The sequence below is a fragment of the Triticum aestivum genome, chromosome 6D (assembly GCF_018294505.1).
Source record: "Triticum aestivum cultivar Chinese Spring chromosome 6D, IWGSC CS RefSeq v2.1, whole genome shotgun sequence".
Lineage (NCBI taxonomy): Eukaryota > Viridiplantae > Streptophyta > Magnoliopsida > Poales > Poaceae > Triticum > Triticum aestivum.
This window is the reverse complement of record NC_057811.1, coordinates 454492768-454510404: the sequence shown is the minus strand read 5'-3', so window position 1 is coordinate 454510404 and position 17637 is coordinate 454492768. Positions and strand designations below refer to the sequence as shown.

General features: G+C 45.3%; 1 protein-coding gene across 1 annotated transcript; it reads right to left on the bottom strand.

The window, feature by feature from the left end:
* Positions 1-9660: 9660 nt before the first annotated feature.
* Positions 9661-11736, bottom strand: LOC123141964 (L-gulonolactone oxidase 2-like). The gene is made up of 2 exons (XM_044561010.1): positions 11080-11736; positions 9661-10907 (listed from the first exon to the last, which is right to left on the bottom strand). Exons 1-2 carry the CDS (start codon positions 11734-11736, stop codon positions 9843-9845), a joined length of 1722 nt encoding a protein of 573 aa, XP_044416945.1. The 3' UTR covers positions 9661-9842.
* Positions 11737-17637: the final 5901 nt, after the last annotated feature.

Sequence of the window (17637 nt, the reverse complement as noted above, 5' to 3'; positions counted from 1 at the left end):
TGTTTTATAGCTTTTGTTCAATAAAGTGCCAAGTAAGACCTTTAGGATAGCTTACGGTGATAGTTGTGTTGATCCTGCTGAAAATCAGAAACTTTTGCGCCAAGTAAATTAGGTTCATAATTCACAGAAACGTGCTTTTGATCTGATTCTTTTTTCTATGGGTTGGTACACAAATTTCTCAGGTTTTCCTAATTTGGTAGAATTTTTGGAGTTACGTAAGTATGGAAAGTTACCAGATTACTACAGACTGTTCTGTTTTTGACAGATTCTGTTTTCTATGTGTTGTTTGCTTATTTTGATGAATCTACGGCTAGTAAAAGAGTTTATAAACCATAGAGAAGTTGGAATACAGTAGATATTACACCAATATGAATTTAGAATGAGTTCACAACAGTACCTAAGTGGTGATTTATTTTCTTATACCAACGGAGCTTACGAGTTTTCTGTTAAGTTTTGTGTTGTGAAGTTTTCAAGTTTTGAGTAAAGATTCGATGGACTATGGAATAAGGAGTGGCAAGAGCCTAAGCTTGGGGTGCCCAAGGCACCCCAAGGTAATATTCAAGGACAACCAAGAGCCTATGTTTGGGGATGCCCCGGAAGGCATCCCCTCTTTCGTCTTTGTTCATCGGTAACTTTACTTGGAGCTATATTTTTATTCACCACATGATATGTGTTTTGCATGGAGCGTCATTTTTTTTATTTTTTTTTGCTCGCTGTTTGAATAATATACCAAGATCTGAAATTCTTAAATGTTAGAGAGTCTTCACATAGTTACATAATTATTCGACTACTCATTGATCTTCACTTATATCTTTCGGAGTAGTTTGTCGTTTGCTCTAGTGCTTCACTTATATCCTTTTAGAGCACGGCGGTGGTTTTATTTTGAAGAAATAGATGAACTCTAATGCTTCACTTATATTATTTTGAGAGTCTTAAACAGCACGGTAATTTGCTTTGGTTAGGAATTTAGTCCTAATATGATAGGCATCCAAGAGGGATATAATAAAAACTTTCATATAGAGTGCATTGAATACTATGAGAAGTTTGATACTTGATAATTGTTTTGAGATATAAAGATGGTGATATTAGAGTCGTGCTAGTTGAGTATTTGTGAATTTGATAAATACTTGCGTTGAGGTTTGCAAGTCCCGTAGCATGCACGTATGGTAACCGTTGTGTGACAAATTTGAAACATGAGGTGTTCTTTGATTGTCATCCTTATGAGTGGCGGTCGGGGACGAGCGATGGTCTTTTCCTACCAATCTATCCCCCTAGGAGCATGCGCGTAATGCTTGGTTTTTGATGACTTGTATATTTTTGCAATAAGTATGTGAGTTCTTTATGACTAATGTTGAGTCCATGGATTATACGCACTCTCACCTTTCCATCATTGCTAGCCTCTTCAGTACCATGCATTGCCCTTTCTCACATTGAGAGTTGGTGCAAACTTCGCCGGTGCATCCAAACCCCGTGATATGATACGCTCTATCACACATAAACCCCCCTATATCTTCCTCAAAACAGCCACCATACCTACCTATTATGGCATTTCCATAGCCATTCCGAGATATATTGCCTTGCAACTTTCCATCGTTTCATTTATTATGACACGCTTAATCATTGTCATATTGCCTTGCATGATCATGTAGTTGACATCGTATTTGTGGCAAGGCCACCATGCATAATTTTTCATACATGTCACTCTTGATTCATTACCCATCCCGGTACACCGCCGGGGGCATTCATATAGAGTCATATTTTGTTCTAGTATCGAGTTGTAATCATTGAGTTGTAAATAAATAGAAGTGTGATGATCATCATTAATAGAGCATTGTCCCATGAAAAAAAGGAAAGGCCAAATAAAAAAGGAAAGGCCAAAAAAAAGAGAAAGGCCAAATAAAAAAAGGAAGGCCCAAAAAAAAGAAGGGACAATGCTACTATCCTTTTTCCACACTTGTGCTTCAAAGTAGCACCATGATCTTCATGATAGAGAGTCTCTTATTTTGTCACTTTCATATACTAGTGGGAATTTTTCATTATAGAACTTGGCTTGTATATCCCAACCGCCACTCATAACCTGTGCAAAATATAGTTCGGGTTTACGGTGCTCCTTCCCAACTGGCGGAGGACCAATGGCCATGTCCATCGGCTTGATCCTCGGCCAATGCACCATGGTCTTCGCGAAGGCCAACCTCGCCCCTTCAAGCCATGCGGAACGCTTAATGGTGTTGATCTGTGGCGCTGCGTCATGCAGCCTCTGCACCAAGCCGAAATTGCTGTCTGGAATAGGCTCAGCCGGCCACAGCCGGACACACAGATCCTTCAGGGCTGGCTCGGCCATTTGATGCAGCTCCATCAACTGCTCCATTTGGTCACCAAGGAGCGGAGGGTGTTTGGGCGCTGAGAACTGCAACCAGAAAAGCTGATGTTCGGAGTCGTCCTCCCGCGTCGTGTAGTGCTCCACCATAGCCGCCATACCCCCCGGGTGCTCGGCGGAGACGTCTGCAGATCGCCAGACCCGCGTCAGCAAGGCGAACCTGTTACCGCCAAAAACACTCTGCAGTAAGTACTTCTTACCATCGGCGATTTGCTTCACTTGACGAAGCTCCTCCCGGACACCCCGCACCTCCGTCCTGGCATCTTGGAGTTCCTTGTCGGCCTTGGATAGCTTGGAGGACTGTTCCTTCTGTTTCTGCTCAAGGTCCTCACATTTTGTGATAGCATCCTTGAGCTCCCCTTGCACTGTGGCCACTCGAGCCTCGTGCCTCTCACCGGCAGTCTTCGCCGTCTCCAGTTCAGCCATCTCCTTTTCGGTAGCCCCCCTCTTCTCGGCCGCCTCGGCCTCGGCTTTCTTGAGCGCCGCTTTGAGGCTCTCAACTTCCGTGGCAGTAGCTGTAGTAACCAAATAACAGGAGCTCAGTACACAATCCAGACCATAAGTATTTGGCAATAGTAGCTCTGCATTTTAATATGAGCTCACCTTGTGCCTCATCAAGCTGCTTGTTGACAAGGTCATGTTCCCCATCAGAGCGCTTGAGCTTCCGATCCATCTCCTCTAGCGCTGCAGCATTAGCAACCGCGACCACGGAAGATGCCTGTGACATCAAAAAAGTCCACACAGTTTTCAATATTGGCCTACAGGATTGGACCCTCTGCAAGTTACTTTGCAGTTCTTGTACAGTCCCGGGGGCTGTTATATATACAACCTACTCAAACATCAAAACTAAGGGCTCAAACGACTTTACGGGAAACGAGTATGACTTGATTTACCTCAAAGCCTGTTAGCAGGCCATGGACAACGTCGTTCAATCCGGATTGGACGGGCCGAACACCCTGTAAAACCGCACCCATAAGAGTGCAGTGCCCGTCGACAATGACAGAGTTGTTCACCAACTCCTCCAGCGTGTCCAACCAACCCGCCGCCGCCTGTGGGAGGTGTTCGGCGCAGGCGTCGGGCCCCCAATCCCTTCCCCGTCGGAAGGAGGAACTGGCACCTTCGATGGGCTCGGGGGCTCAGGAGCGGATGGTTGTAGGGGCCCGGATGGCTCGGACTCCCTTCCCTTATTAGCCGCGAGGGACTCACCCTCCTGGTCCTCGGTGACCCAGGCGTCAGCCTAGGCCATGGTAGCTTCGACTCCCTCCCCCTTGTTCGGAGGGGGAGGGGTCCTTCGGGACAGTGCTTCCCCGACCTCGTCAGGGATCGGGGGAGGTGTGGAATGCGACGCGAACCTGCTGTCCGCCAGTTCGGCAGGCGGGGACGTCCCTTCCGACGACTGCTCAGTGGGGCGGTCGCGTGGAGGGCTGCAATACTAAATAGTCAGTCTCCGTTCAAAATGGTTTGTTAAAAACAAGGCAACATATGTACCCGTCAGCCGAGGGCTTGACCCTAGGTTCCCTCTTCGGAACATCTTCGGATGCTTCAGACCCCTCATCGGAGTCCGAGCTGTCAGGGAGGGCTAGCTTGGGCCGGCACTGCCTCTTCGGGGCCGGAGTGGATTGGACCTCCTCGACATCATCAGACACCGCCCTCTTCTTAGAGTGCGAGGAGGCGCTTTCCTCCTCGTCCTCGTCCCCGTCTCCGCCTTAAGCAGACGGAGCCGCGGTATCCCCGGACCGAGTGTCCGGACGAGCTCTACGCCAGAGGCCCTCCCTGGTCCCCGGTATATCCTTCTTCTTTTTGCCCTTCTGGTCGGGCGCCTTGTAAGGCACCACGACTAGCAGCTTCTCCAGCTGGCCCGATCGGGGCCCTTCGGGCAGCGGTGCTGGACCACTAATCTTCTTGGCCTTTTCGAGCCAGCCCTGCAAAAATTCGCAAAGGGAGGCTTAGATCGCATTAGGTGCGGAAATGTCATCCGAACATACGTAAAAAAAGAAACCACTTAACTCCTTCGGGGGGTTCGCTGCGTCGAGGCCGATGTCCTCTCCCTCGCTTGGCCACTCCTCTTGAGGCTTGAATAACAGACCCCACATCTTGTCGTGGGTTGTGCCGAGGAGATGTTGCACGGTGGCCGGGTCTTCGGGCTCATACGCCCACATAGGTTTGGCCCTTTCTTGGCAAGGGAGGAGCCGATGCTTGAGCATAATTTGGACCATGTTGGTTAGCTTCGCGCCGGGCTCCATCACGTGGACGACGCGCTTCTGCAGCGCCTTCACATCGGCAACAGACTCCCAGTCCGGACCCTTTGTGATCCAGGAGGCCATTCTAGCCGAAGGTCCGGATCTAAATGCGGGAGCCACCGTCCAGGCTGCGTCCCGTGGCTCGGTGATATAAAACCACTCTTTTTGCCACAACTTTACAGCGTCGAGAAACTTGCCCTCCGGCCACTCGACCCGCGTTAGCTTACTAATCATGGTCACACCGCAGTCCGCATGAGCCCCGCCAACCATCTTGGGCTTGACGTTGAACACCTTCAGCCACAGGCCGAAGTGCGGCTGAACTCGGAGGAGGGCCTCACAGACGATAATGAAGGTCGAGATATGGAGGAGGGAGTTGGGGGCTAGGTCATGAAAATCTAGCCCGTAGAAGAACATCAACCCCCTCACGAAGGGGTGTAGAGGAAATCCAAGCCCCCGGAGGAAGTGGGGAAGGAATACGACCCTCCCGCCTGGTTTGGGCGTGGGAATGATCTGGCCCTCTTCAGGGGCCCGATGAGCGATGTTGGACGACAAGTGGTCGATCCGCTTTAGCTCCAAGATGTCCTTGTTGGTGACGATGGAGGTGTCCCACTTGCCGTTAGCACCGGATCCGGCCATGGCTGGGGTGGATGGAGTGGGATTCACCGCGGAGCAGAAGGACAGGGCGCTGGAGCTCTAGAGATTGGAGAGGCAACAACGGGAGGTGGAAGAAGGCGTGGGAGGCTAAACTATAGCAGCTCCCCTCTTTATAGGCCACGGAGGAGCCAAGTGTTCCCCTTTTCACGCTGTGGGCTTCTCTGCTTCCCGATATGCTCACGACGTTATGCGCGGGTGGGGGAATCAAGATCATTGATCACATCCCTAAAAAACGGGGTACGATCTCTGCCTTGATGAGACATGCCAATACGTGCGTTAACCCAAATCCTATCGCTAATTACTCGTACGTGGTAAAACAATCGTCGATCGTTGGGGGGGGGGGGCTGGCCCCTGATCGTCCCCTGGCTCCGCCACTGTAAGCAACGAACTAAAACATATTATTAAGAGTTCTCTATGGAACTCCTATGACTGTACCTGATGATTTATATTGAGTGCTCCAAGAGGACCAACAATAATCACATGAGCAAATGCATAAGCAGCAAAAATAGATATTTCGCCAACAATCGATGTTCATAGGAGACCATGTGAGCAAACATTAGTCCTATTTCTTTTGGTCAAAAGTATTAGTAACATTGTCTTAAAAATGAGGCAGCAACTTTGCTACAATAAAAGGACACTTGGAAACTTATAAATCCCTGAAGTCTAACTCTGTCAAGTTACATTTAATCTATACCTACTAATAAAGCAAGGTGCGTTTCTCCGATTTTTTCATCCGTCCACCGCCGAAAATATTCTTCTTTTATTTGAGGTGGTACTAAATTTTTTTTGCGTCTGTCTGCTAGAATAAAATAATGGTTTGTCCAGAATTTCATATCTGGGCCACATGCGCTCTAGCCCAGCGAAACCAGCCCACTTAATTTACTGCCCACGTAGTGGGTAAAACACCATTTGCCGCACTGTGCGCCGTATAGTATGACCTTCGCACAGGGCGCCCAAGACTGGGCCGGCCCATTTTCGTTTTCCTTTACTTATTATTTTACTTTTTCTTTCCTGTTTACTTTTTTCTCTTTTCCCATTCAACTTTATTTTTTTCCACAAAATTTCCAGAATTTCAATTTTTGTTAAATTTCCAAAAACTTTCCAGAAATTTAAAACAAATACTTTTTGAATATTTTTTGGAATTTTATTTTCTCGCTCGAGAAGTTGTTCAAAATTTAAAAAATATAGTTTTTTTTCAAATTTGCTTGAGATATTCAAAAAACAGTTACATTTTAAAAATTGTTCAAAATTCTAAAGATATTATTGTTTTACTGAAATGTTCGCAAATTGAATATAACGTCCGTGTCTAAAAAATCCATTTTCTAAAATTGTTCTGAATGTTGAAAATATGTTCCCATTTTAAAAAAGGAATCACCAATTCAAAAATATTAGTGATTTTATAAAAAGGATCATGTTTTCTAATTTTTTTTGTAAATTTCAAAAAATGTTCCTGTTTCATATTGTCTCTCCCGTTGCAACACACGGGCATATGTTAAAAAATTGTTCACATTTCCAAGATTATTCGCCATTTCATATTTTTTTAATGTTCAAATAAAAATATTTCTAATCTGATGCTATAGCATTTTTTTTAATATTCGCGCTGGCCATTAGTTAACGGTTTCTATGGTGGTTGACTATAAATGAAAGAAATTGTTGGCACATGCCAATAGAAGAGAATATGTTGTTTGACTTTAATTAGATTAAAATTATAAGCACTTGAGCACTAAAATAATCAAAGAGTATAAACCTTCAAAAGAAGGGACATTCATGTCTGCTTATGCTAATGAACAGGATTTATGCGCTGCAATTAATAACCCACCCGGTTACACCGTTGTAGGATAGAGTGGTCGAAGCAACCCTGTCCTGAAGGTTATCGCGCAGCCACCAAATGAGGAGGCAGGCATAACCCCGAGATGGTGTCAGACTCAGAGGAAAAAAGGCGTTGGGTGCTCGCCACCATGCCGACCAACCCCACCACTATCAAGATTTCGCCTGTAAAACATGTCCAGCGAGAAGAACATAACCCCTTGCTCTCGCCTACCATTGTGGAGACCCTTTTTTCCGATGAAACATCAATTATCTTTCCCTTTGCTTCACGCAAAAAGAAAATCTTTCCCGTTGCAACGCACGGGCATATGTGCTAGTAAAACTCAATAGGAGTAGATATTTTAAAGGAAAGATAGATCTCCATTCCTTACGAACAATTCCCTAAGAACAGCAAACAGCATTAGAGGACATTCGTACTGAAGTATCACATTCCGATGACAAGATTTCATTTGTTCTCTAGCCACTTTCATGGTCCAGTATTATTTTATTTCAGCACTAAAATTTGTAGAAAGTATAATTAAATAATTTATGATATGAACTACTACCTCTATTCCCAAAATATAAGACATTTTGGTAGGCTAAACTAGCAGCTGGTCGCGGATCAGAGGAGCAGTAGTACTTAGTTGAGTGGCAATCACACCATGGGACAACGTCTGCACGGCGCCAACATGAGCATCAGAGGAGCTAGTACAACATGTATGCACCTACATGTAGTGGGCAAGGTATCCGGCATACGGCGGAGAGCAGCAGTTCGATTAATTGGATATGCAAGCATTCCTTGTGTGCAACGATTTGTACTGAATCCCAAAACAAGAAAATGCAGAGCAGGAACTGAACTGGGAATTGATTAATTCCGGGAAAGAGAACAAATTTTGGTGTTTACCAGTCCTTCATTACTCAGAGTTGAAGCCAACATATTTTCAAGGTATCAATCAAGAACAAGAAAAGGGATGTGAGGGAGACGAACCTGGATAGGAGTCTGGCCGCACGGGTAGACCGGACCCGTTGCACGCCTTGCCGGCAAAGCTCCCGATGGCGACGTACAGGGTTGGCCGGCAGGCAGATTGGATGCGCCGCGAGGTAGGGCCTGCAAGAGCGACAGCAAGGTCCTGCAACGTAGGGAGCAGGGGCGCCGCGACCTAGGGCCTGCACGCGGAATCTTGGCGGCAGGAGCGACAGCCAGGTCCCGGACTGCTGCTTCTCGACTGGATTAGGGCCGCCGCGTGGGGATGATCCGAACGGCGCACGAGAGGCTATGCGAGGGGAATCCGACTCATTAGTGCGTTGGGATGGCCTCTGAACGTGTTGTGAGGAACGAAAAAAAAAACTATGAATGAAAAAAAAATCTTTAAGTGATTTCCCAGATCTAATGGTCAGAAAATTTCAGATATGGAGTGACGTGAAATTACAAATCGTAACTCTTCAATCACCGTAAAAGAGCTCAAGAATACAAACGTTTATAGCAATATTCTTGACATGAGCATGAGACACACAAGTGAAAATTCATAAGACAAAATCCATGCCCGTGTCTTGAGGAAACAACATTACAAAACATGAGCGCGCGCGCACACACACAGGCTGACATTACAGCTACAGGATTGAGCTGTTAAAAATTCCTCCATTCCAACATGCAGCTAGACAAAATTATTACTTCATCACTGATCTGGCATACACAGATGAGCAGGCGATGCAAGATTGGAAAACGGAACAGAAGTTGTTACCTCTCATGTGAAAAGAGGACCGCACATGTTAAAGCTGCTCGTAAACGCAAATAATTCTTTACATGAACTACATGGGTGATTTCACAATAATACCTATGACAGAATTTCACATCAATGTAGAAGTACCAATCTTTTTACATCATAAAACCTATATTAAATAAAATTTAGAAAATCAGATACACACCATACCATCGGCAAGAGATGCTCTTAGAGCTGACGAGATGCCACCCTGCATGCATGCTTGCGACGAGCCCCAGCTGAACCGGCTCCGGAGGCTGCACCGCGTCCTCAACAGTTTCGCGATTGACAACGAAGCGACCTTGCCTTAAAATAGCTTTGCGATTTGGGACACTATTGGTTGTATCGCTGAAACTAAAAAAAAAAAGAGTGGATAATTTAGCACGTACTTTCTCTGTCCCACAGTATCGTTGAAACGTCTTATATTATGGACGGAGGGAGTATTTTAGGGTGTGGTTCTAGTTATGGAGTTGGTAATGATGAACGTAGTGGTGGCATATGGTTGTACTGGGATAATGATTATATCAATTTAGGCCTTATTCACTACTCACAGTATCATGTGGACATGGAAGTTACAGATCGAGCCCTTGACTTGAGTGTATATATGGTATGGGGTTTGCTAAAATTCATCAGCCAGCGATGATATATATGGGGTTTGCTAAATTCATCAGCTAGCTATGATATATATGAGATTCCGTGAGGCGTCAGATGTGTTTTATGTGGCATCGGTTACTCTTCGCAGGGCAGGGCAGGGCATTCGAGTAAAACTACCAATCTTTTTTCTTCATAGGACAATCCTAATTAATTAAACTGGGAGCACTGTCCAAGGACAACACAACATAAACCAAAATGGAAAACACTACATCCCCTGAAACCAACCAACAACCATCCCGGTGAAGAAACAACTTCACATTGATTGGACACGGTTTATTTTTATCACCACAGGCCACAATGAACCAGGAAAGGGAAACACATCATGTTCACAAAAGTATCCTTCTAAACACATCAGATGGCGGACTCGAATGAGCAGACCCTCGCCTCTGTGTACACCTTCCCCGGCTGGCAGTAGTAGCCCTCCTCTGGTGCACAGTGCGAGTCGTCTGAGCAGACGCAAAGCCCCTCGATGGCGCAACGCTTCTCAACGATGACCGGGCTCCCATTGATACCCAGCACCTGGTCACTCCATTCGCTCGAGAAGATCCCATCAGAGTCGTACCTGCCCTTTACCTCAAAAAATTTGCTGGCCTTGGGGTACTTGTCAATGGCTCCTTCAAAGGCAAAGTTGCGGTTCTTGCCCCAGTGAGGCATGGCACCGTACTTGCGTAGCGCCATCTGTTGAAGCTCATCGAGCACATCAGAGTGCGGGTTCGGCTCACCCTTGGTGAAACTCCGGTAGTAGGTTATATCGAAGTCGATCGAGTCCTCCTCCTTGCCGAGGTAGGCAGAGGATGCCTTGACGTAGCGGAGGAGTATACCTAGTTTGGCGTCGATTCCACAGAAGGCTAGTGGTTTGCGGTCACGAAGCTGCTGCATGTCGGCGATGAATGCCGACGCCCTAGAGAGCGTGATGCTATAGCCATTGTTGCCCAACAAGATTCCCCGGGTGCGCGGGTCCCACGAGCATGAGGTGTTTCCCGGGCTGTCGACACATGAGCCAGACGCTTGCATGCGGTGCTGAAACCCCACCACAGGGTACCCTGTGAAGACGCTACCATTGTTGGTGAAGCCGTACGCTGCCCTCTCAAACAAAGATACCGTCGCGTTTGCCGCCTTGCACCGGGCGACAGCGTTGATATTCTTCTCAAGAAGCTCCTCCGTGACTCTGGCAGTGATGAGCGCGGCCGTTGGGTTGGGACGGAAGGGTAGGTAGTCATTGAGGCCATCGCCCGCCGACGTGATGGCCACGCGGTCGTCCTTGCGGTAAATCACCTTGCGCTGCTCGGGCAGCCACGCCATGTCGGCGAATTCGTGGAGCTTACCCCACTTGGCGGCCTGCTCCGCCAAGTCCGAGTCGTTGCAAGTCACAAACGTCACTGACCGCTTGAACATGGGCTGCAAGGCCAGCGTAACCTGCACATTTTGTACGTGGCACATTTTGCACTCTGTTACTCCTACAATTTACATGCATGCATGCATGCATCCGAAGCAGCAATTTTTCTTTTTGCTGAATTGGTTGGATTATTTACCACATGTGTCACGTGGCAAGCAGCAAAATAATTTAGTACAAAGAGGGAGTACATACCTGGGAAACGACACCAAGGACGCCGAGGGAGACCTTGGCCGCGTCGAGGTCAGGATCGTCGGCGCTGAGCTCCCGTACCACCGCGAACCCTTGGCTGGCTGGCGCCGGCGTGACAATCCTCATCCCGACGACATACTCGTGCACGGCGCCACCCTTTCCCCACAGCGAGCTGCCGTGCGCGCCCGTGGCCAGCAGGCCTCCGATGGTGAGCCCTGACCAGTACGTCGAGTGCGGCAGCGCGAACCCTTTGGCGGCGGCCTTCTTGATCAGGTCCCGGAGCACCATGCCGCTTTCCACCGTCATCAACCCCTTGGCGACGTCGATGCTCACCACCCGGTTGAGCCGCTCCGTGCTTATGATGGTGCCATCGCTGCCGCCGGGGCAGGCCAGCTTGGGGAAGCTGTGGTAGTGCTTGGTGGCCACCTTGACCTTGCGCTTGGCCGCCGCGGCGGCTGCCACGGCCGCGACCAGCTCCTTCTCGGTGCGCGGGAAGGTGGCGTTGGCCGCGCGGCAGACTGTGCGGTCCGGGAAGGAGCCGTACGCATTGGAGACGGTGCAGTCGAACGTGCCGTGAGCACAGACCACAGTCGCCGGCGGAGGGCTGGAGCCAGCGAGGCCGACCAAGAGCCCTAGGAGGAGAAGCGTCGTGAGCACCATCGCTAAGCTCTTGCAACCACTAAATTACTAATAATGTGTGTGGTACCAGGACACGATCGAGGTGATTAACCAAGGCCTTGAATGCTAGCTACCTATATAGCTACACGTTCAAAGTTAATGCTAGGAACGTTCAAAAGTCAATGCAAAACCCACATGACTAAGAGCTTTTGAATGAGCCTTCAAAGTCAAACCATGTGCGCTCAATGTCAAAGTGAATACAAAACTAGCTTTTGAATGCACCCCGCCAAAGACTAGGAACGAGCTTCTGAATGCCAAAAATTCGTCAACTCTCTAGAATCACGGGCAATAATGTGATGACTTACAAAAAGAACGTGCCCACAAGTCAAACTCGCAGGCGGCTAACCTTAATTCTTGCTTGAATATATAGTTCGCTTGTCATCTTGACCCAAGATGCACAACTTCAACTTTGACCTCATCTGATTTGAAATAGTTTTGGAGAATTTCTACGGGATTTACATCCACTTGATTTTCGCCTACAGAAATAAAGTTACTAGATTCCTTAGGACGGTTTCTATACATGAGTGCAAATTCATACTGTTAAACCCACCAAATGTACTGCGTGCCTATATAACATGATCTCAACCTATGTCATGATTATTTTGATTGATCAATTACACATGTCTATCTTATATTTATGTGTCTCCTCTTAATTACTATTAAGGACATGTCTCTCAGTGATTACTGTTTTGGTCTGTCTGTTTGCACGGTCTGGACGTTCCTAGCAGTGAAATCTCGTCTGTAAAGCGATTTGTGCCGCACTGTGTGTAATTTGGCCCAGCTGTCCTGTGGGCTGCTGCCCCAGAGGCCGAAACACGTAAACTGGGCTTCTTTTGGCAGCCCATAATGAGAGGGCGGTGCGCTTCGTTAATTTTTCTTTTTTTCGCTCATCCTATCTCCACTTCTCCGTTTCTCAAAAAAAAAAAAAAATCTCCACTTCTCCACCGCAATGTCCCGACCACTAACCCAATCATGTCGCTAGCTTGGCCGCCTAAATCACAGACGACGACCTCGAGCGGATGTGCCCTACAAATCGAGATGACGAGCAAGAGGACCAGATCCAGTTAATTCGAGCATATGGAGCGACGACCTTCTCACCCGTTGTCCTCCTCCTCCTCTAGTATGTGAGGCAGTAGCAACAAGGATCTTTTTGCTGTTCAATTCTTGCTATTTATGAAAGTTTATGGATGCTAGTAAATCGCGCAGGGCTTAGGCCCTGTTTGGTTCAGCTGTGGATTTCTAAAAGCAGCTGTGAAAAATCTGTTGTGGAAAAATAGCTGTGAAAAATCTGATGTGAAAAAAATGTAGGTCATTCAAACCAGCTGATACAACTTTTTCAGATTTTGGTCCGCAGCGGATTTTTGAAAAGCGCGTCCTGGGTTACTTCCGCTTTTGGTTCAGATTTTGGCAGCGGATTTCTGGAATCGGATTCTGCTGGGTTCGCCCTTTGGTTCAGATTCTGCTACGCGGTAGCGGAATCCGTCGATAAAAGCTGAACCAAACAGGGCCTTAAGATGCTGTGTCGGGCAGGCTTAGGTGATCGGAACATGTTCGTGTCTGCGCGAATATGTACACCTTCTGCTTTGTTTATTCGGAGTAGCCGCAGATTAGTGGAGCAGTCCTAGATAAACTGGAATTACTAGATCTTACGCTGAAATTACTAGATAAACTAGACAACAAAAGCAACAGATTAATTAAATGATTTCAAACAACATGAAAAGAAAAGCAATAATCATGGTTGTTGGCTACTACAAAAACCTACCCACTCCGTCCTATAATATGAGATCATTTTTTCCCAAGCTATGTTAGCTTGCGAAATGATCCTATATTATGGATAGCTTGCGAAATGATCATATATTACGGGACGGAGGGAGTATATATTAATGAGCTTGCATAAGAATTGGCTCGCTTGGGACACATCCATGTTGACCATCCTTTTCTCTTGTGTCAGAAATTGAGCGTAACCATTTTGCAATTTTGATTGATTGCTTATTTGGCAAGTTTTTGATTATTTGAGCAGTCCTAGATAGACTGGAATTACTAGATCTTACACTGAAATTTTGGTTTATTACTATGTGGACAAGTTCTTGATTATGTGTTTTCACTACAACAGGCAATCTATAAATTGAGCTATTTTCCCCCATCGTTTGATCATCACCATCGCACTGTGTTAGGAAACATGTTTTCATTGTCCCCACTAGATCACTAGGCATATTTCCTCATTATATTTGATCTGTCAAATTTGTTACACAATATAAACAATCGTTTTAGTCCATTTCTTGCCATTCTATTGCTAACTTCATTGCTTGAGTAATATATCATCAAGACACACAAGTAGAAATGCAAATTTTGCTCTGAAGTGGCATGATCCCAGTCAAGACGAACTATGTCGGTTTGCTCATTTCTCTATTATAGGTAACCTAGGTATATCTTCCAACTCTCTATGTTCTACAAATGAATTATTTTAATATCATTTTAGTCGGCTTTGTAAGATATTTGGACTACCAAGGAGATAAACATGTATGCATGCTTTGGTTTTACATGTCAAGGCCTCAAGTGTACTAATTACTACATCTGTTTCTGACAAAAGAATCCAAGCATATGTTGATTTGAGTCGTACAATAATAGATGATGGGATCCCTGCCGTAGAGTAAGCCACCAGGAGAGGCCAAGAGCCAGAGCATGGGAGACGCCGTCGTTCCTGCCCCTACTCGCACAACCTGCTGCCACGCCCAAGACCACAGATACGTCTCCAACGTATCTTTAATTTTTTTATTGTTACATGCTATTATAGTTTCAATCTTGGATGTTTTATATACATTTATGTGTAATTTTATATCATTTTTGGGACTAACCTATTAACCTAGTGCCCAATGCTAGTTGCTATTTTTTTTGCTTGTTGTTGGCTTTTCAGAAAATCAATATCAAACAGAGTCCAAGCGGAGAAAAAACTTTGGATTAATTTTTTCTGGACCAGAAGAGACCCGTGAAGGTTCCGGAGAAGATCAGAAGAGCCACGAGGGAGCGACAAACTCGCTAGTCGCGCCCCAGGGGAGGGGCGCCCCCAGGCTTGTGGGCCCCTCGTGGCACCTCTTCACCTAATTTCACCTCTATAAATTCCCAATATTCCCAATATACCGGTTAGTCACCCGAAACGCTGTTTCCGCCGCCGCAAGTTTATGTTCTTCCATGATCCCATATGGAGGCCTTTTCCGGTACTCTGTCGGAGGGGGAATCGATCACAGAGGGTTTCTACGTCATCCTTCTTGCCCTGCCTATGAAGCGTGAGTAGTTCACCATAGACCTATGGGTCCATAGATAGTAGCCACATGGCTTCTCTCTCATCTTCAGTAGAATGTTCTCCTCGACGTTCTTGGAGTTCTATCCGATGTAACCTTTTTTTGCGGTGTGTTTGTTGGGATCCGATGAATTATGTGTATATGATCAGATTATTTAGGAATATTAATTGAATCTTTTCTGAATTCTTTTATCCACAATTATTATAGTATTGTATTTCTTTCCTATCTATCTGTTTACTAGATTGATTGATCTTGCAATGGGAGAGGTGCTTTGTGATGGGTTCAATCTTGCGGTGCTTCATCCCTATGACAGAAAGAGAAAGGACATGTATTTTTGTTGTTGCCATTAAGGATAAATAGATGGGTTTTATTCATATTGCTTGTGTTTACTTTGTCTACATCATGTCATCTTGCTTAAGGCGTTACTCTGTTTTATACTTAATACCCTAGATGCATGCTGGATAGTGGTCGATGGTAGGAGTAATAGTAGTCATAGTTTCAAATAGCAAAGATAGCGTCTGCTATTGCGTCCGCAATAGCGTTGCCACGATACCGTCTGCTATTGCTCAAATTAAATGTTGTTACTTTTTGTTAATGATCTAGAAATATACACAATAATCTAGTGTTTTTACAAATACGCTACGTGGACATAGTGCCCGCAATATCGCCCGCTATCCGCATTCCGCTACGCGAACCCCAATCCGCTACCAGCCTGCTATTCGCTATTTAAAACCATGATAGCAGTAGACGCAGGCAGGAGTCGGTCTACTTGTCTCGGACGTGATGTCTATATACATGATCATTGCCTTGAATATCATCATAACTATGCGCTTTTCTATCAATTGTCCAACAGTAATTTGTTCACCCACCATGTGTTATGTGCTCGAGAGAGAAGCCTCCAATGAAAACTATGGCCCCCAGGTCTACTTTTATCATATATAAAAACATAAAAATACCTGGCTGCAATTTTATTTATTTTTATTTTGTTTTGCAATTTATCTTATTACCTACCACTACGAGATTTAATCATTGCAAGTAACCGCCGAGGAGATTAACAACCCCCTTGTTTGCGTTGGGTGCAAGTATTTATTTTTGTGTGTGCAAGTGCTGCTAATGAGGTTCTGTGTGGTTCTCCTACTGGATTGATAACATTGGTTCTTAACTGAAGGGAATACTTAGCTCTACTGTACTGCTTCATCATTTCCTCTTCGAGGAAATCCCAACGCAACTCACAAGTAGCAACCACTCAGTACATACCTACATTAGCTGATCATATAGACGACAGAGAGATTTGCGTACCTTATTTCAGTTCAATTTGAGTTTGTTTATTTTGTTCGTTTGCGAGAATATTTGGAGTCAGATAAGCCATGATGGTATGTTGTGATTACACATAGTATGTTGTGATTGGCTTTATGATTTCTGATTTTTGTGATAATATGCACATTTCTAGAATAAATATCAGTTACTTAGTTTCCATGTTTTTATCATGTGAAGCAGCAATGTATCTCTGTTTTTATCATGTCATCTGGGTTGTTTGGAACTTTATTATCTTTGACTGATGCAGTACCTTTGTTTTCAAACACTAGTTGGGCACAAGAACCCTACTTGGTTTATTTAGAGAAGCATACGGAACCTATATTTGATAAATGCTCTTAGGCATAGGTTGCTAATATCGGAATAATCCGATCACTTATTGCTTGTGTCCAAAAAATTCAAGGACAATGGGATATATAATCTGATCACTTCTTGGATGTGTCAAAAAGTTTCAAGGACTACAAGGTTGGTTCAAGACATGTACTCTGCACTCCCCCATCATATTCTTAATATTTGCCATCATCTCATCATTGATTTTGATTATTGCTAGCAAAAAAAAATCTAACTATGTTGCGGTTTGCCATGAAGGAAATATGCCCTAGAGGCAATAATAAAGTTGTTATTTATATTTCCTTATATCATGATAACTTTTTATTATTCATGCTAGAATTGTATTAACCGAAAACTTGATACATGTGTGAATACATAGAGAAAACAAAGTGTCCCTAGTATGCCTCTACTTGACTAGCTCGTTGATCAAAGATGGTTAAGTTTCCTGACCATAGACACGTGTTGTGATTTGATGAACGAGATCACATCATTAGGAGAATGATGTGATGGAAAGGACCCATCCATTAGCTTAGCCTTATGATCGTTAAGTTTTATTGCTATTGCTTTCTTCATGACTTATACATATTCCTTTGACTATGAGATTATGCAACTCCCGAATACCGGAGGAACACCTTGTGTGTTATCAAAGGTCACAACGTAACTGAGTGATTATAAAGATGCTCTACAGGTGTCTCCGAAGGTGTTTGTTGGGTTGGCATAGATCGAGATTAGGATTTGTCACTCCAAGTACCGGAGAGGTAGCTCTGGGCCCTCTCGGTAATGCACATCATGTTAAGCCATGCAAGCAATGTGACTAATGAGTTAGTTGCGGGATGATGCATTACGAAACGAGTAAAGAGACTTGCGGTAACGAGATTGAACTAGGTATGAGGATACCGATGATCGAATCTCAGGCAAGTAACATACCGATGACAAAGGG